General features: G+C 41.1%; 1 protein-coding gene and 1 long non-coding RNA gene across 2 annotated transcripts in view; one reads left to right on the top strand and one right to left on the bottom strand.

The window, feature by feature from the left end:
- LOC111868693 overlaps positions 1–26,995 on the bottom strand; it is a 391,614-nt gene that overhangs the window by 285,841 nt on the left and 78,778 nt on the right. The gene's annotated exons all lie outside the window — the stretch shown is intronic.
- On the top strand, positions 21–25,429 carry LOC111868692 (myrosinase 1). Its single transcript, XM_023859579.2, has 11 exons — positions 21–264; positions 1,467–1,600; positions 3,694–3,828; positions 6,059–6,181; positions 7,425–7,605; positions 11,903–12,000; positions 14,225–14,372; positions 17,885–18,036; positions 19,640–19,777; positions 22,586–22,692; positions 25,122–25,429. The coding sequence occupies exons 1-11, from the start codon at positions 114–116 to the stop codon at positions 25,279–25,281; spliced, it is 1,527 nt and encodes a 508-aa protein (XP_023715347.1). The 5' UTR covers positions 21–113; the 3' UTR covers positions 25,282–25,429.

The following is a 26,995-nucleotide window of genomic DNA, read 5'->3' as shown; positions in this document are numbered from 1 at the left end:
CATAGACAACAACACTGAGCTTCTATAGGTGTTACCTTGTTTTAACTATTTGGAACAGGACGACGGTATATAAAACCTGTCACCATAGTTGGGTAGTGCTGTGCAGTACAAGGATGGAGCCTCACATGAGACTACCACTTGCGATCCTATATCTCGTACTAATAGTTTCAGCACAAAAAAATCGCACGTTTACTTTCCCACAGGGTTTCTTGTTCGGCGCTGGAACCTCAGCTTATCAGACTGAAGGAGCACATGATGTTGATGGTGAGTGAATTATTAAGACATTTTGCTGCACATGTTAAGTGTGATTAAAGGATTTTCTAGAGAAAATGGACGAGCTTCGACGTCTCACAAATCTATGGGCTTTTACGGTCTGTTACAACGATAGCTTTACCTTTTTACTACAAAATATACTTTATATTAATAATTTTATTTTTGATTATTAATCTTCGTGATGTAGTATTTTTATTACGTTTAGAAGCAGAGGCCAGTAGATATATGTTCAAGTCTTGTTTTAGAATACAGGATACAAACAAAAAATTAGAAGAAATTCAATAGAGATTTCCAAAATTCAATTTCGTATTCCATTTATTAAGGATCAATTTCTATTCTTATTTAATTCTATTACTGTGAAGGAACCATATTTTTTTTCGGGTATGACGTCAAATTCGGGGCACGCGGTAGCATAGTTGATTGAGGCACTATGCTACAAGCCAGAAGGCCATGAGATCTAGTCCCGATAAGGTGGATTTTTTCAATTTACGTAATCCTTCCAGCCGCACTACGGCAATTATGACCTGGGGTCAACTCAGAATCTATCAGAAATGAGTATCAGTAATCTTCCTTGGGGGGGGGGGGGGGGGGGGTAAAGTGCGGCCGGCGTGTAAGGCAGGCAACCTTACCGCCATCTTTGAGCCGATTGTCTAGAGAATATGTGGGAGGCTCGATGTCTCACAATCCCATGGCCCTTCACTGCCTGTTACAGGGATAGTTTTACCTGCGTCAAACTTACCCACAGTCGCCATCTTTGTAATTGTCGATTTACAAACAATAAAAATACAGAACATGCAGTTATGTTGACTGCCTATCAAAAATCAAATTTCATATGCCCAAAATTACAATTTGTCAGTTATCGTCAGCAAACCCAAAGTCAAAGTAATTTAGCATGACTGTGGCTGGTTGCTATGTTTTTAGCTAATATTCCACAAAAGTTTACATAAAAAGAAGTTGCGTAAATTTTCCAAGAGCCAGCACCTTTCATCATTTCAGGATACTAAATTATGTGGTAATAGCATTGTTCCCACCTAATCAATTTGCACGTCAGCTATGCGACATACTCATACAGAATAGATAATTCCTTCAAGGCTAACGCTTTCTAGTATGTTTTTGTGTCGTACAACATGCCAGACGATTCTCTTCTTCGAAACCAGGCCAGTAGTTCATAACGCTATCACTAAATTTTGCAGGAAAAGGTCAGAGTATATGGGACACACATACACACGAGCATCCTGACCGAATTGCTGATGGATCGAACGGAGATGACGCTGCCAAATCATACTACAAATATAAGGAAGACATCGAAGCAGTAAAAGAAATGGGGGTAAATTAATAAGTAATAAGTGAAGTCATATGCCTGACTGTAATTCAGTCTTGTTCCAAACCATCTTATTGTACCAACATTATAGGACACAGGAACACCCGGCAGCGTATTTGGTTGAGGCACTATGTTACAAGCCGGAATATCGCGGGCTTGATTCCCGATGGGGTGAATTTTTTTTCAATTGACCTAATCCTTCCAGCCGCACAATGGTCCTGGGGTCTACTCAGACTCTAACAGAAATGAGTACGAGTAATCTTCCTGGGTGGTAAAGGGCGGCCGGCGCGTAAGGCTTACAACCTCACCGACATCTGTGAGTCGACTGTCTAGAAAATGTGAGAGTCTCGACGTATCACAACCCTATGAGCCTTCACGGCCTGTTATAGGGACAGTTTAACCTTTTATTTTTATTATAGGACATATGTGCTGCTGAGATTTTGTTTCTCAAGGTGATGAATATGAATGTCACGATTCGCTGGGCTACGATGCCGTGCAGCTTGGTAGATAGGTAGCAACTTTACAGAGGAACAACTGTTTCTATTTTGAGGGTAGCAGGAAAAGGAAGAAGGTTCTTCCGAAGAGTTGGTAGAGGTCTTCTGAACTACCAAGCGTCGTAGCTCCTACGACAATAACTTTAGCGTCGATTGTCATGACAGTCTCAGGTCTCACATGTACTGTATTCCCTCGCTTGGAAACCGGGATCGTGGGTTCGGATCTGTTTCCTGTGAGGTACGAACTGAATTCTTATATATTATTCTTATACACTGCTGGTCACAGTAGCCGAGCGGTCTAAGGCATGCACTGTCTTCGCTCGCTCGGAAGCCGGGATCGTGGGTTCGGATGTTTCCTGTGAGGTACGAACTGAATTCTTATATATTATTCTTATACACTGCCGGTCACAGTAGCCGAGCGGTCTAAGGCATGTACTGTATTCGATCGCTCGGAAGCCGGGATCGTGAGTTCGATTACCACACAAAGCATGAATATTTGGTATATGGTATATGTTTATACTGTGTTTGTGTTGACCTGTGTTTAGGCAGAGGCCTTGAGACGAGCTGATAACTCGTCCAAGGAGTCCTGCCTTCTGTAAAATTATCAATGAAACTGAAAATCAGAGGCCAAGGACCAAAGGCGGTTGTAGAGTCAGCGAAAAAAAAATAGCTGTGTGCTTAATTAATGAAGTATGCCTTGAAGATGTGTGGGGGAGAGGAGGGACAGTTAGGTATAACTCCACCATTCTTGACCTCTGCATTAGATGCGGGTGAGTGGCCACCTTAGCGCCCTGACCGCTTTACTCCCGGGGAAAGTGCCCGGTATTAAGTGGATAGAAACGTGGTTTGGCCCCAGATTCGGTGTGGACGATGTGGTATGGAGAAAAATCTGTTGCCCCTGCCGGCGACCGAAACCCAGTCCTCTAGCCCTGGGCTGGCGCTGTACCGACTGAGTCAGCCTAAATTTAATTTCAAATTGTAAGCTCACTAGTACATGTACTTTCGGCACGAGACGTTTATGTAATAATAATTTTATTATTGCAGTCCACTAAGAAACTGGTGCCTTGACAGGCAAGAATTGTTTAACATAAGCACGGATCATAAAAGAAATGAAGTCGTAGAAACGGACACGAAAATTAGGCTGAATAATCTAAAAGCCATAAATCGAGTAATATTTCTATAATTACACATGTAAGTAACATCCGGGAAATATAACATACCGTATGTACGCATGTATAGGCCGCAGCACAATTTTCAGACAGAAATTTTAGAAAAAATAATTTTCTTGGAATATTATTTCAGGAGTAGAACACCCTGTATTACTAATTATGAATATAATTTCTTTTAAATGAAGTGTGATTTCGAATATTTCGAATATAAGGCGCACCCCAGTTTTCCTCTTGAATTTTTGGCAAAAAATGTGCGGCTTATACATGCGTAAATACGGTATTACATGATGGTTACTTCTTTCAACTGACCGCCTGAACTTAAAACAACAAATACTTTAACCTCATGCTTTGGTGCGCTATTCCCAAACATCAGTTTATGTACTTTCCTGAGTTCTATCTTCATATTAGACGCACTAATTTGGTGATATTTTCCCAGATGCAGATCTACCGTTTCTCCATATCTTGGCCACGCATTATGCCTCTCGGGCTTCCGAACATCATCAACCAGAAAGGCATTGATCATTACAACAGTGTCATCAACGAGGTGCTCAGTAACAACCTGATACCCATGGTATTCTCTCAGCTCTGTGTTTTATACAGTTTTGTACAGCGTGCCCACAAAGTCACTTCGGGGTTTTGAAAAAATTGTGGATCGCAAACAAACTGAGCTAGCCACATGCGGTTTGCGGAAGATCACAACGAAGCTTTGGAAGTTCTTTACTGACCTCAGTAGATTTCGATGTGGGTTCCCTTGGTAGCACGGAGAACGTCAAGACGATATTCGAGCTCTTGCCATGTTCTGTAGAGCATGTCCGCTGCAATAGCCGAGATCGCATTCTGATACGGTGTCTTCAGATTGCCATTCTCTTATTGTTTTGTCACGCACAGGTTGCTTATTGAACTGTGAGAGGTAATTTCATTGAGTCTGGGTGACTAATTTTGTCTCAAAAAGCCATCCTACTTAACGCGCGCGATCCTGCACAGTCGCCATTTCACAAACAACTGACTGAGAAACGTAAAGATGGACGCTTATGCCATCTGTTGGCGGCAAAAGAAAACTTCAGAATGAGCTGCTGCAAACAGCATGTGGCTAGCTCAATTTGTTTGCGTGCCACAATTTTTCAAACTCGTGAAGGGACTTTGTGGACACACATTATATTATATTATATTATATTATTCTCTCAAGCGCAGTCACATTTATGTTCACTGCTTGCTTCAATCATAATAACTCAGCATTTCGCACTCAGATCATATTGCGACATGTCAACGCACTGCCAAGCAACGGATTGGTAAGCAAGGTCTCGCGACGACAGATTCTTTGTAAAAAGTCCGTTGCTAGGTTACGCAACGATAGATGAGGCTGTGTTTTGTATGTCGTCCGCGACGATCAGCGGTGGAAAAATTGGGTTATGCAACCCTTTTCTAAGCAAAGGCTCAGTAAACACATTTCCACTTAGGCAGTGACGTCACATAACCGTGGATATAGAACACGTGATGGGTTTTCTGTATGGTTCGTGCGCGGCTATATAATGGGGTTTCCAGAGTAACAGGGAGAGTGAAAGAGTTAGTTCAAGGGCAAGTTACGAGTCAGTCTAAGCTGGACAAGTGAGAATGGAAGAATTTTTAGCTCCGAGGTTTCAGGGTGATTGAAGACGAAATAGCAAAAAGACTTCATAGTTATTTGAAGTGCTAGTTTATGTGTTTAGATCCGTTGTCAGGAGACGACTAGTGAAGATTGGGAATCCTGGTGCATGTGCAAAAATGAACTGGAAATTGTGTGAATCAGCGATAGCGCTATATTTAAGTGTGTCTGAGAGAATTTGTAGCAAAGGTGCTAATAAATCCAATAATCCGAACTATAACCCGTTATTTTCGTGATGCGTACTAACCTGTACGTAACAATATTTCAGTATTTTGCTGATTTCTCTGTATAAACAGGGATTAATTTCCTGAATTCATTAGCAGCCTTACCCTTGTAACGGAGGTTTCTTGTGCTGGAGGCAAGAACCGATACCTTAATGTGGACGCATAATAAGAATATGAATATACTGAATTATTGACAACCTCAACATATTTATTTGTCGTCCTTTGTAACGAAATGACATGGCATTTCGACAAATAAAATAAGAGTCACCCAGCCATATATATCAGTGTTTTTCGAATGTGTTATCTGTATTCTTATGGGTAACAAAGCAGCTTGCGAAAGGTATGATATTGTTAGTGGAGTGGGACTAAGTCCCTTGCACTGCGGCCACTTCTGGCCTATTGTACCAGCCCCAGATGATAGGTGAGGGTGATTGTGGAGCAATTGGTGGAACGAAGATTGGCAGGGGAAACCAACGTACTCCGAGAAAACCTGCCCCAGCGCCACTTTGTCCACCATAAATCCCACTTGATCAGTCCCGGGATCGAACCCGGCCCGCTTGAACTATGGCGCGGTCTAAAGGTATTATCAGCCCTGATTCTTACTTTTCGGTATCAATGTATGTGAAATTTCGTTGATCTAATATCGCAAATTATTTTATAAGGAATTAGGTCATATCGAAGGTGTAGACCACATTGACACAGCATATCCTTGTAAAGCCTTTAACGCATAAAAACAGAAGCAGTTGATAAAGTTGTGTACTCTCAAATTTCTCTTAATTTTTAAGCTACCCAGACCGTTATCTAGCGTTTTTAGTGTGTACCAAGCTCAAACCATTTGAGAATCATTGATTTCTATATGACAGTTAGGTCATTATTCAAGGAAAAGCAAAATTAAAATAAAACGGTATTCAGTTGTGGTTACTTTATGTCTCCAGGCGACAATATACCACTGGGATTTGCCACAGCACCTACAAGATCTCGGAGGATTTGCCAATGATGACATTATAATATATTACGAAGCATACGCTAAAGTGATTTTCGAAAACTTCGGTGACAGAGTAAGTAACATATTCAGACAATAGTTTACCAGTAAGTCGAAAAGGAAATTAAATGTTAAATACAGAAAATTCATGATAACAAGTTAAAGTTACAATACGTAGGCCTATGAACACAGAGAGATATGACAATATTGTACCATACCGAAAGCTTCACACTGAAGTCTGTTGTGGGCTGTGATGATTTCTCATCTATTTTAGGACGCTGTTAGCATCTCAGACTATATAACTTCACCGGATGGCAAGACGGGACAATGATGAACTCTCAGGTCCTAGGAAGGGAGGGCTCGTGAAATAAATTAGGTTCTATTCTGGCTTTTGCTTAGAGGAAATGAGTAAAACCATGGAAGACAACAATCAAGATAGTCGGTGTTCCAGGCGGAATTAAAACCGAGTACTTCTGAAATATAAGGTTACAGCGTCACCGCCTTACCAACCGGCTTGGTGCTATAAGTATTATTGTAAAAGACAGCTTTACAATGTTTACAGCATTACTGCTTCAATAAATTATAGCTTATACTCATATTAAATCGCTTACTTTAAGTTTGTAGACGTGAACATGATGGTCAGAGAAATGGAATTAGTTCTCATCTCTTAGCCCGATTTCCATGCCTAAAGAAAGAGTTTAGGCTCATGGGATTATAATTCTGTCCGTTTATATCTCTGTCCATACGTGTGTATCCTTGTAATTACTGAGGTGACCAGTTTTTACAAAATTTGATATGGACGTTATATTATAGGGCATTCAAACATGGTATTCTTTTTAATGTCTTACAGTAGGTAATATCAACATATAAGACCCTCGAATTTGTGACACTGACCAGAAAAATCTATCACTTAAAATACGGCCCTGAAATTATGTACGGTAGGCTAACATATTTCAGAAAAGCATGGAACAATTTAAATTAACAACATTGTGGTAGTGAAAACACTTTCCCTAGGATTTGGTTTGATGTCTATAAGCTATGCAACCGAAAGTTGGTAAAAAGATATGTCATACATACACTGTATACGAACAGGTATGAAATATTGCAAGTTAACAAAAACAAATACCACAGTGGTGCAAAACTTCCAGGTTTTATCTGAGAAATTTAACGAAGGCACAAATCTGTACTAAGAAAAAAGTTCTTGACAAAAATAAAGTAAAAAAAAAAAAGAGTATTAACAGTAATTGATCCATACAATAACAAAATAGGCTTTGTGTGTTTATTTTCAACTCTCATTTGAACTTGTTAATATGTTCCAGGTAAAATGGTGGTGCACAATTAATGAACCTTATTACCAAGCATTTGGTTATGAAGGTACACTTTTCGCTCCTGGCTTAAACAGTACTGGAATTGGTGGGTACTTGGCAGCACATAACATGATCAAGGCACATGCGCGGGTGTACCATCTATATGAAAAACAATATCGTTCAAAGCAGAAAGGTAAGCCTCTGTTAGGTATATTCGGTCGTCAGAAACTATTTGCTTTAAAGTATTTCTCATCGTCACAACCGAGCTGTAACAACTCATTTAAATACTAGTGGAAGAACAATGTTATTGCTGGTGAGTGCTAGTCATAGCAACTAACTCGGTGGAAGGTTATGGATCTTCTGGCGGCTCACGGAGTTCTAGGTAGATTTCCTCCTTTCTTTTTCGCTTATTTCTATACGGTTCCAGAGATACTGAGCAATAACGAAAAACTCCGTGGTCTGTAGTCCGCAAACGAGCAATATCGACCGAGCGACCGCCGGTTGTCGGCGAAGTTAGTGCTAACTTTAGCGGATAGAGGGTGTAGCGTGGCCAGCGCAACGGATCCCCACGGCCATTAATCTCGGTTTTCTAGACCGGAGCCGCTATTCCCTTGAAACAGCTCCTCAATTATCCTCAAGAGGCTGAGTAGACCCCATTCCAGACCCACTACTTCTCAGAAAATCTGGTAGCGCCGGGAACTAAACCCGGACCTCTGGGTCTGTAGACAGGAACTCTGACCACTAGACCACAGTGGCGGTCACAGAGATACTGAGATATTGAGTAAACTTCCAATAACACTAACAGTAATTCATCAATATCATACATCTTGCCAGGTGTAGGAATTACAGGATTTTCTCAAGAAACAAACCTCTGATTCTTTGTAGATTAATGTACAATGTATAAAATATGATGTTACATTAAAGTAAGAATAGCATGATACTTTGTGTCAAAAATAAGCGTCTTACGGAAAATGTGTACACCCTACTAAATGCAGGAATTTGGGGTAACATACGAGTAGAAATTAAGCTGAGAAAACCAAATATATGTCCATTGTTCAGAATCAGAGAGAAGAAAAATCGTAATATTAAGATAGGTGAAATGTGAACAAATAAAAATTGGGAAAGAGAGTGTAAATGAAAATTACGTTGACGAAAAAAATTTAAATGAAAAAATTAAATTTGAACAATATCTGCTACTATTGAGTTCAGAATCTTTTCCCTTCACATTTAACCTGAAAACGAAAAGATTAAGATACACAGAACAATGACAACTGTACTATCCCTTTCACCAAGCAGTTACTTCATGTAACTTCACTCGACTGAACTGCTGACAATTTCTCCGGAACTCGACTGACCCTGCTTATAATATTTCGACACAAACCACAGAAAAAAATCACCGTTTCCTTTGTTATAGTCCAACAATACCTCGACCGTTGCATTCGTATGCTGCCGCGGGAATCCGCTTACCGAATAGTTGCCTAGCGATAGCCCTGGTATTGATGACGTGCTTACGGGCCGTTGCTAAGAAACTGATATTTGTTTATCAGCCTATTGAGTAACAAAGGCTGTACTCATTGTCCGTTTCGAGGTCTCTGCATAGCAAAGGGTCTATGAGCCACAATATTTAATTAAGGAAGTTACGTAACAGTGACATGGAAGGGATCGGGAAATAAGAAGCTTCATAATTTACAGTCTTCACTAGGCCGATGACACCAAGTGGACAAAATGGACAGGACGTGCAGCGAGTATGGGTGATATACGAAATCTGTTTGATTAATCAAAAAGATTGAACTTGAAACACAAATTCCAGAGCCTAGTGCTAGATAAGAATGTAATATTGAAACATCCCACTGACAAATACGGCATCAGATAGTGGACTGGATTTATCAGGCGCAGTACAGAGTCTAGCAGCGGCCTGCTGAGAAGAGGGTTATAAACGAAGTTATGGTCTCCTGGGTTATAAATTAGCAGCTTGAAGTGGCCTCTCTCCGAACCACATCGCGTAACAGCCGAAAGGACCGCATTTGCAATAGTCACTACCGTAAGAAGCTCAACTCTAACAGAGTTATAAAAGTTTCAGTTCCATAAAGGGGTGGGGAGAGGAGGTTCCTCACCAGCTGTGCGATTATCAGCTTCCCAAGACGGACTCTTGTCCATGGAACTAGTTTAGTTAGTCTTGCAAACGACAGTAAATACTACCTTAGTTACCTTGCAATTATAGAGGACCATTTATTTATTGCTAGTGGGTGGGACTAAGCCCTTGTACTGCGGCCACTTCTGGCCTGTTGTACCAGCCCCTGATGATAGGTGAGGGTGACTGTGGAGCAATTGGTGGAAAGAAGATTGGCAGGGGAAACCGAAGTACTCGGCGAAAACCTGCCCCAGCGCCACTTTGTCCACCAAAAATCCAACTTAACCAGACCCGGGATCGAACCCGGCCGCCGCGGTGGGAAGTCAGAGACTAACCGCTTCACCTATGACGTGGCCATATACAGGACCATAGTCCCATTAATTACCCGGTCACAGTAGCCGAGCCATCTAAGACATGAACTGCCATCGCTCGCCCGGACGCTGGGATCGTGGGTTCGATTCCAAATCAAAGCACACATATTTGGTGTGTGTATGCGTTTATTCTGTGTACAGGTAGACCCCTTGCGACGGGCTGACCACCCGCCCAAGGAGTCCTACCGTCTGTTAAAAATGATTACGGAACTGAATAAGAGTCCAGGTCCCTGAATGGGCTGGAAAGGCCACTGGAAAAAATACCATTAATTTGCCATTAAAACATTAAAGCCTGTTATATAACGACACTGTCAGTCTGAAGATTATATGCTTCGAAGAAAGCAGTCTTCTGGGATTTGGCGCCGTGTATATGTGGTGTTAACCGACGTTTCGGAGGAACGTATCGCCCCCATCTTCAGGGTTGAAGAAAAAGTATAGGTAAATCTGCAAGCGACAACACCGTGAGACACGGTAAAAAACGTCGGTTAACACCACATATACACGGCGCCAAATCCCAGAAGACTGCTTTCTTCATAGTCACCGCCGTGAAAGCCTCAAATCTTACATTATATGCTTCGATGACTGGATTATTAATGAATATGAATCAGGTTATGGAATAAGAACTGACAGGGGCAACTGAAGTACTCGGAGAAAACCTGCTTCAGTGTCACTTAATTCACAAAAAATCCCACATGATCTGAACTATGGCACGGCCTAACTAGTTATTAAAATTACACTTCAATCACTGATTTCAGAGCCTACTGATACAGCGGAAATACTCCAGGTGTCACTCAAGACATTTTCGTTTCTAATATCAGCCAGATTACAGTTCTTGTGGCTGCCTCTGTAAGGGAATGTTGCGTAGTTATCTTAAACTAGTTCACAATAGGCTCCAAAAATCAATTTATATTCACCTTTGTATAATCTTCCCGCCCTCTCAGATTGCATTATTATATGTGGCGGGAGCCTATCAGTTTGTTCTCTATTCTCATTCGTCACTTACAAAACACAGGGAGTCTGTAATATTACGAGTTTCGTAATATTAGATATATTAGATATATATTGTATATAATACATATTCGTATAAATTTTACTTTAAACGTAGCGAAAATTATTGTTATGCGGTTTCGTTGATTTATTTTTTAATTACTTAATAAGTTTTCTCACATCAGAAGTTGTCGAATGCGGGGGAAATACTAAAATGAGTGGCGAGCAAATACGAATGTGTACGGAGGCAGTCAAGACTTGTTTGAGAGAGAAATCCCATGAAAATTCCAAACAAGGGATACGGTTGTCTGGTGGCGTTCCGAATAGGTCCTAGACCTTACAGCTATTACATGCTACTCGGTTTTCTATAACATAAATAGACAGCCATTGTTGAGGGAGGAACATAGACTGGGGGTGTTTGAGAACAGGGTCCTGAGGAGAACATTTGGACCGAAGAGAGATAAAATGACAGGAGGTTGGAGAACACTACATAATTAGGAGCTTCATAATTTGTACTCTTCTCCAAGTATAATTAGAATGATCAAGTCGAGGAGGATGAGGTGGGCAGGGCATGTAGCAAGAATGAGGGAGAAGATTAATGCATGTAGGATATTGGTGGGAAAGCCAGAAGGAAAGAGACCATTGGGAAGATCAAGGCGTAGGTGGGTGGACAATGTTAAAATGGATCTTATAGAGATAGGATGGGATGGTATTGATTGAATTGATTTGGCTCAGGATAGGGACGAGTGGAGGGCTCTTGTGAACACGGTAATGAACTTTCGGGTTCCATAAAATGTTGGGAAATTCTTGAGTAGCTGCAGAATTGGTGGCTCCTCCAGAAGGGCTCAGCACCATGAGTAAGTAAGTACACGTAAGTAAGTAAGTAAGTAAGACAGACATTGTTGCATCGGCGAATCGCTATGGAAAATTCCTTTACACACAAAATATATAAACGTAATGATGTATATCAAGGTGAATTGATTTGAAATTCTACATTTCAGGCAGAATATCTCTCAATATGCCCATAGATTGGCCCGCACCACGGGATAAAACCTCCACACAAGACCAGGAAGCAGCAAAAATAGAGTTGGAGTTTAGTGTAAGTTAATACCCTTTGCCTATACAATTATCATAATTTTCGTTTGTTTGCAAATAAAGGAATAAAAATTCCATCTCTATGCATAATATTTTAAGCTTCCAAGGAGACAAACTTGATATAGTTTTCTTGGGCTATCAGTCTACTAAATTAAGAACAGAAACTCAACGTTTCGGGGACCTGATTCTCTCCATCATCAGGGAAAAATATTGGTGATGCAAACAACATCGAGCACTCTTTCAAGGACAACCACTGGTCAATAGTGGGCTGTGTGTCAGCCGTGATCCCATTTCTGTACTAATCAGCTCATTGTTTGTTATCCTAGAAAGTTCAATCAAAGGGGGGTTTTGTAGTTGTGTCGCTTCACTCCTACTGTGTATAAATTGTCATCTGAGACACAGTAGTTTCTCCATCTCTTGTTCTATCGGTTTGTTGCTCAACTTTACTGCGGATCTGAACAACACAGCTCTGTCTCAATGCTCCTCCATTCCTGTTGTGTATAAAACCTGTCGTCTAAAGGAAGGTAACCTCTCCATCACTTGTCCTGTCCACGTGTTGCTCAATCTATCTGCGGAAATATTGAACTCTGCCCTGAGTGAATGCTGTCTGGTCTTTCCAGACACGACAATGAGTCATTCTCTTCAATGCCCATCATCAATTTGATAATTTCAATAATATTATTCAGGATTAACGGCCGTGGGGATCCGTTGCGCTGAACACGTGACACCCTCTAACCGCAAAAATTTGGCAATAACTTCGCCGATAAGCGGCGGTCGCTCGGTCGGTATAGTTCGCTTGCGGACTACAGGCCACGGAGGCGTTATTGTTAAAGCAGTTATTCTCGGAATCTTCAGCTGTTTTATTGTTGCTGTTGTTGGAAGTTGCCTATGTTTGCGATACAAATTTGGTACATTTTTTTGGATGTTGTTCTATCCCATATGTATTGGAGATATCCTTAAATACTGTTGTTAGATTTTGTTGTTTTACTGTTGACCGATGTTCGTTGTTTGTGGTGGGATTCGTTACGATATGTGTTACTTTTTCTCTTGTCATTTTCCTGGGTCTGTTAAGAAATAGCGATTTCCGTTGTCGTGTACCATGTTCAGTGTGGATGTTGCTGTTGAGAAGGTTTCTGTGGGACCTCAATTTTATGATATCTATAGAACTGAACACAACTTTCCCCTCCACAAAGATCTCTTCGGTCCTTTTTTAATACTGTCCCTCAGTACAAGCTTGGGTCTCTCAGACGTTCCTCTCTCTTGCAGGAAATTCTACAGCCAAATTGGAATAACTGATGAAGGCAAACATACATTTGTTACCACTGATTACAATGCCGAAACGACAGATTCGGGTCACTGAAGAACCTTATAGCTCCAGAAGCTTTTCCGATACTACAAGATGACACATTTTAATACACCAGAAATTTCTATGTGATATTTATTACCATGGCACGTGTCGGCGATAAACAGTTGAAAATATATGTGATGTGATTCCTGCAATGTCCTATTTTACAAGTTTCAGATAAATGTTCGAGAGCTCATATCCTCAATGGGTACCAGGGGCTCTTTACCCGAAGGTAAAGCGGCCGAAGCGTGAAGCTGATCACACCACCAAACAGTGCCGAGGTCAAGAAAACGTGGATCTATACATCCACTCCCCCATACGTCTTCTTGGCGTAGTGCTTAATTAGTTAAGCACAGGAACAACATTAATTTATATAAATATCCTTTCCGAAATTTGTTATATGGAATATTAATCTAATATACACTTAGTTTTTAGCATGAAACAGACGTAGGATATAAGAAATAATACTCGTACATTTCATTATTTCAGCAGAGTTTATTATAGGTACGGAGGTAGCGCAGTCGGTATAGCGTCTGGCTACTGGGTGGACAACCGAGAGGTTGGAGTTCGAGTCCTGGTGGGGGTAATAATTTTCCCTTCTCCATGCCGTCCAGACCGGCTCTGGGGCCCACCAGATTCCTATCTAAAGGGTACATGGGGCTTTTCCCTGGGGTTAAAACGGCAGAGATGTAAAGCTGATCACTGACCTCTAAATACTGCTCAACGCCAAGAAAATATGGATCTATACATCCACTCCCCCATACGCCTTCATGGCATAGTGCGTAGTTAGGCACAGGGACAACTTCACCCGGGGACGAGGAACGAGATCCTTAGCTGGCGTCTTGTAACATTATGGAACGAAGAGAAAATATTTTTGTTCCAGCTTGGTTGGTTTGCCCATCCAATATATAGCAAAGAGGGTGATTATCCTCAGGTAATGAAGGACAGGATCAGCAATTTCAGTCTTGCCGCAGGGTTCCCTTTCTCTCGTCTGCCGTCATTCACTTCGGCCGAAGTCGAGTACATAAGAGGTGAGTAAATAGAAAGTTGTACTCTGTCTAAAATATCTCTCAGGGAGGAGGCAACCTCACGGAAATAACGTCCTGTGTGTTCAGACTGATCTCTTATGACTCTTGCAGGGATCATCGTCAATCATCGTCGTCCCCGTCATGATCAATATAATCACCATCATCACTAATAGGTCTATAACACTTCTACAGGCTTTGACATTCTCAGCGATGTTTCTATATTTCCTTACAATTTATAATGCGGAAATTCTTAGGTCTTGTTCAACACTATCAAGCCGGATAGCTCAGTAGGTATAGCAACAAGCTGCTGGCTGGACGTTCGGGATTCGAGTCCCAGAAGGAGCAAGGGATTTTTCTCTACTCCCACAGAGTCCAGATCGACTCTGGATTCCACACAGACCCCTATCGAGTGGGCACCGAGGGCTTTATCAGAGGGGTAAAGTGGCCGGGCCGTGAAGCTGACAACTCACCTCAATCCAGTTCCGAGGTCAAGAATTGTGGAGCTATACCTCTACTCCCTCAGACGTCTTCATGGTGTCGTACTTAATTGAATAAATACACAGACATCTTTACCTTTTACCTATACTATAAAGCTACCTTGTAGGAGTGCCTTCTATCTTGGTTAATGTTACTTCCTTACAGGGATTTGTTTCGCTTGTTCTAGACACTTGTCCCCGCCAGTTTCATTAGGTCGGGTTCATCATACATCAAACTGACTCCATGTAGCCGAGTTCTTTTTGAGAAGCCGCTAGTAGCTTAGCTACTCAAGAGTTTTCCAACATTTTATGGAATCTGAAAGTTCATTGCCGTGCTCCGAAGGGCCTTCCACTTATCCCTTTCTTGAGCTAGATCATTCCACACCGATCCATCTCATATCTCTAAGTCCATTTTAATATTATACTAACACTTATATAAGCGGCCTCCGTAGTCTAGAGGTAACGTTCCCACCTCATGACTCGTAGTACGCGGGTTCAAATACCCGGCGGAGGTCGTCGAATTTTTAAGGGCGGAAAAATTCAGGGAACAAGTCCTCCGGGAGGGACTTTAAGCCGTGGGTCCCGTGTCGTAGCTTTACGGCCCGTAAAAGAACCTCATATCTCCAAAGGAGGTCACTGAGCCAAATTAACTGACGTTTCCAGCCCAACAGCAGTCTCTAATACCTCTGGTAGATGGGGGGAAGCATTATAGATACCTCTCAGCTAGTAGAGCCGGTCTCGCTGGCTGGGCGGGACTGATGGTAGGCACCAGTACCGGCAGGATATAAAGACTGGTAGAAATCATAGAGGGAAGCATAATGGAACAATACAGGTCTCAGTGCATGGGGAAACCCATCCTCTCCAATAACTAACTAACTAACTAATTAACTAACTAACTAACTAATTAACTAACTAACACTTATATACAGGTTTTCCTACTGGTCTCTTTGTTTTTGGCTTTCCGGCCCAAATCCGCCATGCGTGCTATATGCCCTACTATCTCACCCTCATTGACTTGATCTTTGTTACTGTATCTGGTGAAGAGTATAAGTAATGAAGCACCTCATTATGCAAATTTCTCCGACATCCCGTCACTTTATCTGTCTTCGGCCCGAACGTTCCCCTCGATCACCCTCAGTCTATGCTCCCTTCTGAATTTCCTTTTTTAACGTCAGATACCAAGTTTCACGCCAATACAGAACAACAACAAAAAATATAGTTTTGTATATCCTAATTTTTGTTTTTGGACAGCAGACAAGAAGACAAAAGGTTCTGGGTTTTGTTTTGTTACTGTCGTTCCCAAATATTTTAATTGTGCCACATTTTTAAGGATTCTATTAGCTATCGTCATGTTGTAATTTTTTCCTACATTCTGGTAACATATACGTGTACTTAGATTTCTTTGCGTTTGCTTTCAGGTCAGCCTCATTACTAGCCTTTATTAAATTTTCTGTGATTTTCTTTATCGTATCTATGTTATCTCCCAGTAGACTCACATCATCAGCATAGACCAGCAGCTGATGTGTCCCATTTAATTTCAGTCCCATGTGGTTTTCCTGGGTCTTCCTAATGGCAAATTCTAAAGCAAAGTTGAAAAGCAGTGGCAATAAGGCATCTCCTTGTTTTAGAACATTTTGAATAAGGAATGTATCACATAAATATTTATCTATACAGACTTTACTATAAGCAACATTTAAACACATTTCAATCAGCCTAACTAGCTTCATGGTTAATCCAAAATGTGTGAGAATATTGTAAAATAACGTACTTGCCTCCTAAGTGAATCATAGGCTTCCTTGATGAACTGCCTCACTCTATTCCCATTTTTTCTACAGTATCTGACGAATGCAAAAGATCTGATCAGTAGTTGATCTAAACGTCTATGTATCACAGTCCGTCAATAATGCAACAATCATTAAAATATTCGCCATTTAACATTTAACACAACATATTTCGGTCATAGATGGCCATCTTCAGGTGTTTCAATGCGTCCAAACTGATACACTGCTTTCATGCGCGCTAAAATCGTGCGTTGCAGTCCATTTAAAATAACATAAATAATTATTTAAAATCCATTAAAATCTTTTCTATTAAAATTTTTCGTAAAATCCTATTCAACCTCATAAGGGGCGTCGTCCACTTGTTTAAAGCTACGTGTTTGTTACCGTCGTTTAAGTTTTCCAAAGCTGAGAACCCATTTAAGCCAGACATTACGCCGTAGCGTAGTTGGTTGAGGGGATATGCTAAAAGCCGGAAAGTCGTGGGTTCAAGTCCCGATGAGTTCATTGGATTTTTTTCAATTGACCTAATCTTTCCAGCCGCACTATGGCCATGGGGTTAACTCAGCCTCTAACAGAAGTGAGTACCATGAATTAATTAAATATTTTGCCCGGGGACTAAAGGGCGGCCGGCGCGTAAGGCTCATAACCTTACCGCCATCTTTGAGCCGACTGTCTAGATAATGTGGGACCCTGAACGTCTCACAACCGCATGGGCTTTCTTTTAGTTTCTTAAGACTGAACCACTCCTAGCAGAGAATTATTTGCCTGCACAACAGAAGTGTTAAATGCCTCCCGCCAATACTCTTTATTATTTCGGAAGGGAAGGGGATGGAGCAATCCAAAAATTTGCTTACAGACTTAAGTTCAAGTTGTTCAAGAATATTTTAATTTTTTTTAGGATAGACGAAATTTNTCAGGAGTAGAACACCCTGTATTACTAATTATGAATATAATATTTTTAAAATGAAGTGTGATTTCGAATATTTCGAATATAAGCCGCACCCCAGTTTTCCTCTTGAATTTTTGGCAAAAAATGTGCGGCCCATACATGCGTAAATACGGTATCTATTTAAGTAGCGATATCCTGTTCCCCTAACAGACAGGAAGATTGAGAGACTGGTTAGTAGAGAGAAAATACGTGTAGCTGCGACCTCAGGCTACATTGGGAGAGAGAGGGTGATAAATACTCTTGTTAAGATTTGTTCTATCGTCCGGTGCTGCACTTCCTGTGGGTAACACGATTTGCAACGTGTTGCAGGAACTGCTGATTATTTCGCCTTGAACCAATACGGTTCGAAACATGTTGCTAAGGGGGAACAGGGACCTGATCCTTCATTCGATAGGGACAGTGGCGTAGTGATGACTGGAAACAAGAAGTGGCCTTCATCCAGAACTTCGAAGTGGGAAACGGTAAGTGCTCTGAGTGCAGCCCTAGTGGGTTGTCAGATCCCTTACTTTTACGAGAGACATCTTGAACTGTTAAATTCTGTGGTCTGTAGTCCGCAAGCGAACTATACCGACCGATCGAACGCCACTTGTCGGCCAAGTTAGTGCCAACTTTTGCCGATAGAGGGGGTCACGTGGTCAGAGCAGCGGATCCCCACGGCCGTTAGTCTCGGTTTCCTAGACCGTAGCCCTTATTTTCTTGAAATATAACCTCAATTATTCTCATGAGGCTGAGTTGAACCTGTTCCAGACCCACTACTTTTCAGAAAAATGGTAGCGCCGACAATCGAATCTGTAGCCAGGAAATCTGACCACAGAGACGGTCCTCCACAATACAATAGTCTATAAAATATTCTAACAGACATTAGAAACAATGTCGATCCTAAAGGGTTCTGCAGATGGTGCATAACATTCAGAATTATTGGTTTTTTTTTTATTTTTCCCTTCGTTGGGACTCAGTACATTCCTCCGAAATGTAGGTGAACTTTTGCCGGACTATACGGCATCATGTTAAAGAAGATAATACTTGTCACAGTTACGCTCTTAGAATCTCAAATTCAGAACAGACCATAGTATATTACAACATGTTCGGCTGTTAGATACATTAGTTGTACTTGATTTTTATTAAGCCGGTCTAGAAAACCCGAGATTAACGGCCGTGCGGATCCGTTACGCTGACCATATGACACCTATCCGCTAAAGTTGGCACTAACTTCGCCAACAAGCGGCAGTCGCTCGGTCGGTATAGTTCGCTTGCGGCTACAGAGCACGGAATTTAGTTTCTAGATTTTTATTAAGAGGGAGAATTATCTGACTTCAAATAATTATGTGCAAGCCTTTACTCCCTAAATAAAGAGAGAAATTAGAAGGTTTGAAGAATAATACGTTATAAACTTTTCTTATTTCCTATACTGAGAATAAAACAAAAACGCTAGAGGTAAAGGTCTGTTTATTGCAGTGAGTTACCAGACTACTTTATAATAAATTGTTATCTCCTGAGCGATGTGCTCAGCAAAGATTAAAATTTAAATGTTTCTTTACGTGATAAATTCCCCCCCCCCAAAAAAAAAATATCATACTGATCAGATAAATAACTGGCTAAGAAAAATTATGATCTCTGAAAATCAACTGAACAACAACATTTGGGGGTAGGTGATCCAGAAACCTGGGGAATTTGATTCTTTTGAATTACCTTTATTTTTTATTCCGACTTGGCTATACAGGGACGCTGTCACTGTTGAGACTTACTGCATCGAAGCTGCGTCTGTAAAACGGAATACTTAGACATAAAGCATCTCTTTCAGGGCCAACATTTCAGAAAATGAAAATCATAAATAATGAGATACTTTCTACGGTACCTACTGCTCAATGAAAATGGTGACTTAAAAATATATGCGAAAAAATAGAACTAAGCGGTCATTGGAACTTCGGGGAAGAGCGAAACCGGGGAAGAACCTTCCTCCCCACAAACTGAACACAACAGGTAATTAGCGGCAAGTAAGTATTCGTGGCAATTCAGTGTATGTTACATAAGTTTCACACAACAATGTATTTCACTTTATTCTAGATAACACCAAAAGGACTGAGAGACATCATTGCATGGATCAGGAAGGAGTATGGAGAAGAATGGGAAATTCTTATAACGGAAAACGGATTCGCTGATGGAGGACAGTTAAATGATACATTAAGAGTTGGGTACCTTGCTGTAAGTATTCAGTTCATTTGGAATTATGTACGTATAATTGTCGGCTCTCCATTCGTGGAATTTCTTTGTACTTTCGGAACTAAACATTAATTAGCACACAAACATTTTCAAGGTCTAGTAACGAAGATAATATAATTACAAGTATTTATCACTGCCACGTCACTTAATTTCGAAGATACAAACTGAATACAGACCTACTGGTTAGATAATGTACCAAGAAGATAACACGAAGGAAAGAGTGAATGAATTTGTAACATATCAGAGATTTTGGAGGAGATTTTAGAGTATATTGGGACAGACGTGGCAGGAAGCAACGTAAAGAACTGGGCACAATTTAATCCGTATAGCGAAGGGCTATTAGCTGGACGGCCGGTATTTGATTCCCGGCCGGGCAGTATTTTTCTTTACTCCACAGCGTCCAGACGGGTTCTGGGGCCCACCAAACCTGATACTTATTTGATACGAGGCTTAAGTATCAGGTGGCTGTGTCCAGCGGCCTGGGTGTGAATCTGGCCACACACCTACATCTAGAGCCGAAGTCAAGAATAGTGGAGATACACATCAACTCCCCCACACGCCTTCATGACGTAGTGGGTAACTAATTAAAACATGGACTTTATGTTTTACAAAGACTTTAGAACGGAATTAGCTAAGCTTCTAAATTCAGGTGGAGGCACGCGGTAGTGTAGTTGGTTGAGGCAATATGCTACAAGCCGGAAGGTCGCGGGTTCGAGTTCAGATGAGGTGGATTTTTTCAATTGACTTAATCCTTCCAGCCGCACTATGGCACTGGGGTCAACTCAGCCTCTAACAGAAATGAATATCAGGAATCTTCCTGGGGTGTAAAGGGCGCCCGGCGCGTAAGGCTGACCACCTCACCGCTATCTGTGAGCCAACTGTCTAGATGTGGGAGCCTCAACGTCTCCCAAATCTATAGGCCTCTATGGCCTGTTACAGGGATAGTTATACTGAGATACACCGATTTTTACAAAGTTTAGAATAAGTTTACGCAGAGCCGTAGTAACGTATATTAGGGCTAGGTTCTTACGTTGAGAAGGTCTTATGTTCGAGATCGGTCGATGCCAATTTTGAACTATGCTTGCTGTTTCCTTTATATCTGGCCAAGTCAAAACATTGTGCCTATTATAAATATCAATTCCCTTCACCCCCTCCACCGTGGTTCGTGCTCCTTGATGAGCTGTTCAACCCTTTCTATCTGTCTTCATCATCTTCCTTATTATTCTGTCGCTGAATGTTAAAGAGGAAAAGGAAGGTATAAAATGAACATCTAGGTTACTCGGTAAGTCCGTCAGAAATGCTGAATTCTACTTTCGCTCTAGACAGAGGACACTGGGCGAGATGGTTTAAAACTAAGTATGAATATGATCTAAAATCATATATGTAGGTGATATAAAACCATATATTAAGATGATATAATAAAACCATATCTATCTATGGCTCTGGAGCACGAGGTAGCGTAGTTGGTTGACGCACTATGTTACAAGCCGGAAGGTCGCGGCTTCAAGTCCCGATGAGGTCATTGGATCTTTTCAATTTACCTAATCCTTCCAGCAGCACTATGGCCCTGGGGTAGACTCAGCCTCCAACTGAAATGAGTATCAGGAATTATTTAAATAATTTTCCTGGGGAGTAAAGCGCGGCCGGCGCGTAAAGCTGACAACCTTACCGCCATCTCTGAGCCGACTGTCTAGAACATGTGGGACTCTCAACGTCTCACAACCCTATGGGCCTTCACGGCCTGTTGCAGGGATAGCTTTACTTACTTACTTTTTTATCTATGGCTCTACAGCCCTTTGTTGGACCTTGGCCGCTTTTTCAGTTTCTTGATCTTATACACAGACGGTAGAACTGTTTGGAGGGGGGGTCAGACCTTCGCAAGCCCGCTACATACAAAAAGAACAACACAAACGCAGAACAAACGCACACAGCCATCCATGCCTGGAGTGGGTTTTGAACCCACGTACCCAGGGTTTAAGCGAGCGAAGACACCTTAAGCCTTACACCGCGCGGCCACTGTGATCGGCCATAAAACCATATATGAGGGCATAACCCATAATAGGTATGCTATTTGAATATCTCTGACTCATGAGTCTATTTATTGTTTGTGTACTTAATTTGTAAATTAAATTTGTTTAAATTACTTACTCTTACTCATGGAGGGGCGCGCGGTAGCGTAGTGGATAAGGCACTATGCTACAAGCCGGAAGGTCGCGGGTTCAAGTCACTGGATTTTTTTCAATTGACCTAATCCTTCCAGCCGCACTATGGCCCTGGGGTTCACTCAGCCTATAACAGAAATGAGTATCTGGAATTAATGAAATAATTTTCCTGGGGAGTAAAGCAAGGCCGGTGCGTAAGGCTGACAACCTTACCGCCATCTGTGAGCCGATTGTCTAGAAAATGTGGGACCCTCAACGTCTCACAACCCTATGGGCCTTCATGGCCTGGTACAGAGATACCTTTACTTTATTTTACATTACTTTTACTCTTACTCATGGAGCTGAGGTCTTATCGAGGAGCCGCCAATTCTGCAGCTACTCAAGAATTTCCAAGTAGTTTATGGGACCCGAAGGTTCATTACCGTGTTCACAAGAGCCCTCAACTGGTCCCTATCCTGAGTCAGATCAATCCAATCCATACCATCCCATCCTATATCTCTAAGATCCATTTTAATATTGTCCACCCACCTACATGAACATGTTATTTCTTACAAGGATTAAATTATGTGATAAGTGACTCCAAAGGAAAATACTACAAAATACACCTGAAATATTTTTTTTTTCCCAGACATATATGACGGACATGCTGAAGGCGATATACATCGACAAATGCAAAGTGATTGGCTACATTGTATGGAGTCTCATTGATTCCTTCGAATGGATGAGCGGTTACACGTGAGTTATACAGACACAGTTAGTTGTGCTATGCCACTCTAACATAAGAAGGAGAGAGGGGTTTCCCAGTCCAATTAATGTCGTAGTGTCGTAGTTTGGAGAATGAAGATCTGCAAGGAAATTAAACTTTTCCTTTGAAAGACATGTTCCACTTTATGTGACTTATCTTCCCCTTAGTTCGAGTAAGATATTTATTTTGACACATTCAAAAATACGATGGGTAAAGATTATGTTTTAAAAAAGTTAGAGCAACCGTGTATACTGCTTATTTTGCTATAAAAGTGTAGGCATTACTGTCTAATATGGGCAGCACAGCATGGTCCCTTATAACAAGTAAACTGGCATTCCTAAGAAGACGAGAAGTACAATTTATGTTAAGATTCGTTAATGTATTTATTAAAGAATAAAAAATACGAGATAGAAGTTAATAATCAGAGATTAGTTGGAAACTAACCGTTTTAGAAAGTGCATACAAGTTGAAGTTCATAACCTACTAGTCTCTAAGGCATGAAAACGTGTCTGTGCATTCGATTAAAGTGTAGACAGAATTTATACACTGCTTAAACGTAAAATTAAAATAAGTAAAAAATTACAATTTTACATATTTTTTGTATGAATATGAAACTTGGCCTTTCAAACTTAAAAGAACATATAAAGAGATTTGGAAGGAGGTTGCTGAGGAGAACTTTCGGATCTAACTAGAGGGTAGGGCCGCGCCATAACTCAAGCGGTTAGTGGCTGGCTTCCCACCGCAGCGGCCCGGGTTCGATCCCAGGTCTGGTCATGTGGGATTTGTGGTGGACAAAGTGGCGCAGGGGCGGGTTTCCTCCGAGAACTTCGGTTTCCCCTGCCAATTTTCATTCCACCAATAGCTCCACAATCACCCTCACCTATCATCTGGGGCTGGTACAAAAGGCCAGAAGTGGCCGTAGTACAAGGGACTTAGCCCTGCTCAATACGGGATAGCGTGTACAATTCACCAAATTCCGAGTGAGCAAGTAAACGAGGGTGATGCTGATGGTACATGGGAAATGCATGGCGGAGGTGATAAATGTTTACAAAGTAGAACAATCTGAACGGCGGGGAAAACTTCTGAGATCTAGACGTAGATGGCAGAAGAATATTAAAGTAGATCTTTAAGAAATGCGAGTTAGGATTGTGGAGTGGATTCAATTGTTCTAGGATAGACAACTGTCTCGAATTCTCGTAAGTACAGAGAGTAACATCCCTGTCCCGTACAAGGTGGGTCTTTTAACACGTTGAGCAACTGCTAGATTTTCCATAAAGAGCCGCTCTTAATGGAATTTATTAAATATTATTTAATGAACCAGTGTCATGGGTCAGGTAAACATAAAGAAACATCATCATATTCGAATTCTTAAGCAGGAGCAAATATGTACAACTTCAGTAATTCTGTATTTCAGCATCCTGTTGCAAGTCTTTAACCAAACGTCTATGTACTCACAGTCCGTCAATAATGCAACACGTAACTCTAAACAAGTGGATGACACCCCTTATGAGGTGGAATAGGATTTTATGAAGAATTTTAATAGAAAATTTAATGGATTTTAAGGAATTATTTATGTTATTTTAAGTGGACTGCAACGCGCGATTTAGCGTACTTGAGAATAGTGTAACAGTTGGATGAATTAAAACACCTGAAGAATGTCATCTGTGGCCGAAACATGTTGTGTTAAGCGTTAAATGGTGAATAAACAATTGTTGCATTATTGACGGGCTGTGAATACACAGACGTTTGCTCAACTTTTAGCAGGTCTACAATATTGTAACATTGCTTCCTTCACTAAGAAGCAAACTTTGAGTTTTAGTTGATGCATGGTTGGGTGATTATTTATCTTATCTTCTTCTGTTACTTTCAAGTTTTCACGCACTGCCATTTTCGTATCCCGTAGCTGCCAATCATTGCAGATTTTATACCTTCAAAATCTTTACAAAGCCTTGCATGTCTGTGCTTTTCTTTCCACTCGTCCACGAGATGTATTATTGCTGCCTATTTATCAATAAGGTTTTACGGAGCCAATTTAATAACATTTTGAGAATTTATTATAAAATGTTGATTATTCCGTCCAGTGTGACTGATGCAGTTTTTTCTCCTTCTTAATATTTTATCCTTAACATGTTTTGGTCTTATAGACCATCTTCAATACAATTTGAAATCACTACATTCACAAAACATGTTGTAACAGTGGTTTCTAATTGTATTGATATCCTTCTGAAGATGGTCTCTAACACCAAAACATTGTTAAGGATAAAATATTAAAAAAAATAAAAAAGTCCATCAGTCACACTAGACCGAATGAATTAACCCTTTATAATATTGTTAGTGTGACGGACCAGGATGAAACAAATCAAATTTTTGAAAATTTATTAATCAACTGAACATTTGACGAATTACTCTCTTTCTTCAGATCGACCTTCGGTTTGTACCAAGTGGATTTCAAAGATCCTGAGAGAAAACGCACACCGAAACAGTCGGCTTACTTCATGGCAAACATTACCAAAACAAGGGAGATACCGTCGTTTTACGCCATCGTCACCAATAAGTTGGATAAACTAGAAGGGCTGTAATACGTCAAGAGATATTTCTCGACGCCTAACATAGCGAATGTATATAACTGTACCAGAAACTCCACTGTCTTCTCTTCTACTGCATAATTCTTCTGTTTGTCATGTAGTATTGGTCATGATACTGATAAGAATAAAGAATATAGACTTATGTAGAGTATAAATGGTGCTGCCGAGGGTACATAACACTCAGAATTACTGGGGTTTTGGACTTGGCGTATCGTCTGGTACTTTAAAAATACAGAACGCAACGTTTCGATAACTGGATCTGTTTCCTTCCTCAGATGAGGAGGGAGACACATACTGTGTTGGTTTCCTTAGAAAAAGCTAACCTCGATGACTGGACAGCAAAACGTCAGCCTAAATGCAGCTATGTATATAACTGAAACCAAGCATTGTCGAAGGCAAATAACAGGAAAATATGCAATAACAATTGTGATAAAACATGCACAGACCTCAAACTAAGAAAGAAATGGAGGTGAAATTTTATGCAACAAACCTAGCCAACAAACAAAGTCCATGGAAACCAATTCAAATGATAAAACGGAGAATCTTTGAAACTATTTTGTGCCTGTCGCTAGCGCCATATATGGAGTAAAGACTGATCACCGGGGAATAAGACATTAAAGAAACCTGTTACGTCATACTGATATCCTCTGTGAGTTGCTAACCTCATTGCTGAAATCTGGGATCCACATAGGAGTAATGTCCAAACTGGGTTGAGTGATCATATTGATTGAGCATGCCATATGGGCAGATTCCTTGTATTTCTGACATCTGCTGTAACATTCATTTTCCAAAATCCTAGCTTCATCCCAGCAAATCCTATGACCTCTTCATGAGCATGTAGGGTCAATTTCGATTTTTATGGAAGATCCTCCTTGAGACGGTGGCTTTGTTCACGGAGACGCACGACTGCAGGACTGCCTGTTTCGCCAGTGTAACTTCTGCTACATCCACAGGGAATGCCATACACGTAATGTCACGCCTGTTGCGGAACTCTGTCCGGCCTGGTTCTCATGAGTATATTCCTAGGTACATGTTTAGTTTTGAAGATCGTCATGATGTTGTATCGATTCTCTATTCGTTTGAACTTCTCTGAAACATCCTTCGCATATGGGATATACACAGAGCCCAGAGGCTGCTGCTCGTTATGCAGAAGACTGCTACCCTTGGAATTATTGGCCGAGTCAATGAAACCTTGGGAATACCCGTTCAGCTGCAGATCACTTCTCCGGCTGTGATTTCATTAACCAGGTCTTGNGTCATGATGTTGTATCGATTCTCTATTCGTTTGAACTTCTCTGAAACATCCTTCGCATATGGGATATACACAGAGCCCAGAGGCTGCTGCTCGTTATGCAGAAGACTGCTACCCTTGGAATTATTGGCCGAGTCAATGAAACCTTGGGAATACCCGTTCAGCTGCAGATCACTTCTCCGGCTGCTGATTTCATTAACCAGGTCTTGTCGTTCTTGGCATACACTGGAAGCTATATTGTGCAGACTCTGAATCAAACCTCTTTTCCCATGGGATGGATGGTTACAGTTGAAGTTGAGGTATCGGCCAGTGTGGGTGGTTTCCTGTGGACTTTGGTGGCCAGTGTCGTCTCTTTCCTGATGAGCAGAACATCCAGAAAGACAATCGCAATATCTGACTCTATTTCCATAGTGAACTGCATGGACGGTCTTAAACTAAGTCTGCAACCGCTATGGG

The sequence above is a fragment of the Cryptotermes secundus genome, unplaced genomic scaffold (genome assembly GCF_002891405.2).
Source record: "Cryptotermes secundus unplaced genomic scaffold, Csec_1.0 scaffold1184, whole genome shotgun sequence".
NCBI classification, from domain to species: Eukaryota; Metazoa; Arthropoda; class Insecta; order Blattodea; family Kalotermitidae; genus Cryptotermes; species Cryptotermes secundus.
The sequence above is the reverse complement of the archived record's forward strand: the minus strand, read 5'-3'. Positions and strand labels throughout refer to the sequence as shown.

Bases quoted from the DNA above. Each gene is read 5' to 3' on its own strand.
- LOC111868692 (XM_023859579.2), top strand. From the start codon at position 114: ATGGAGCCTCACATGAGACTACCACTTGCGATCCTATATCTCGTACTA. The intron at 12,001-14,224 runs GTAAGTTAATAC...TTTTTGTTCCAG, and splicing joins AAATAGAGTTGGAGTTTAGT to CTTGGTTGGTTTGCCCATCC. The intron at 19,778-22,585 runs GTAAGTATTCAG...TTTTTTTCCCAG, and splicing joins TAAGAGTTGGGTACCTTGCT to ACATATATGACGGACATGCT.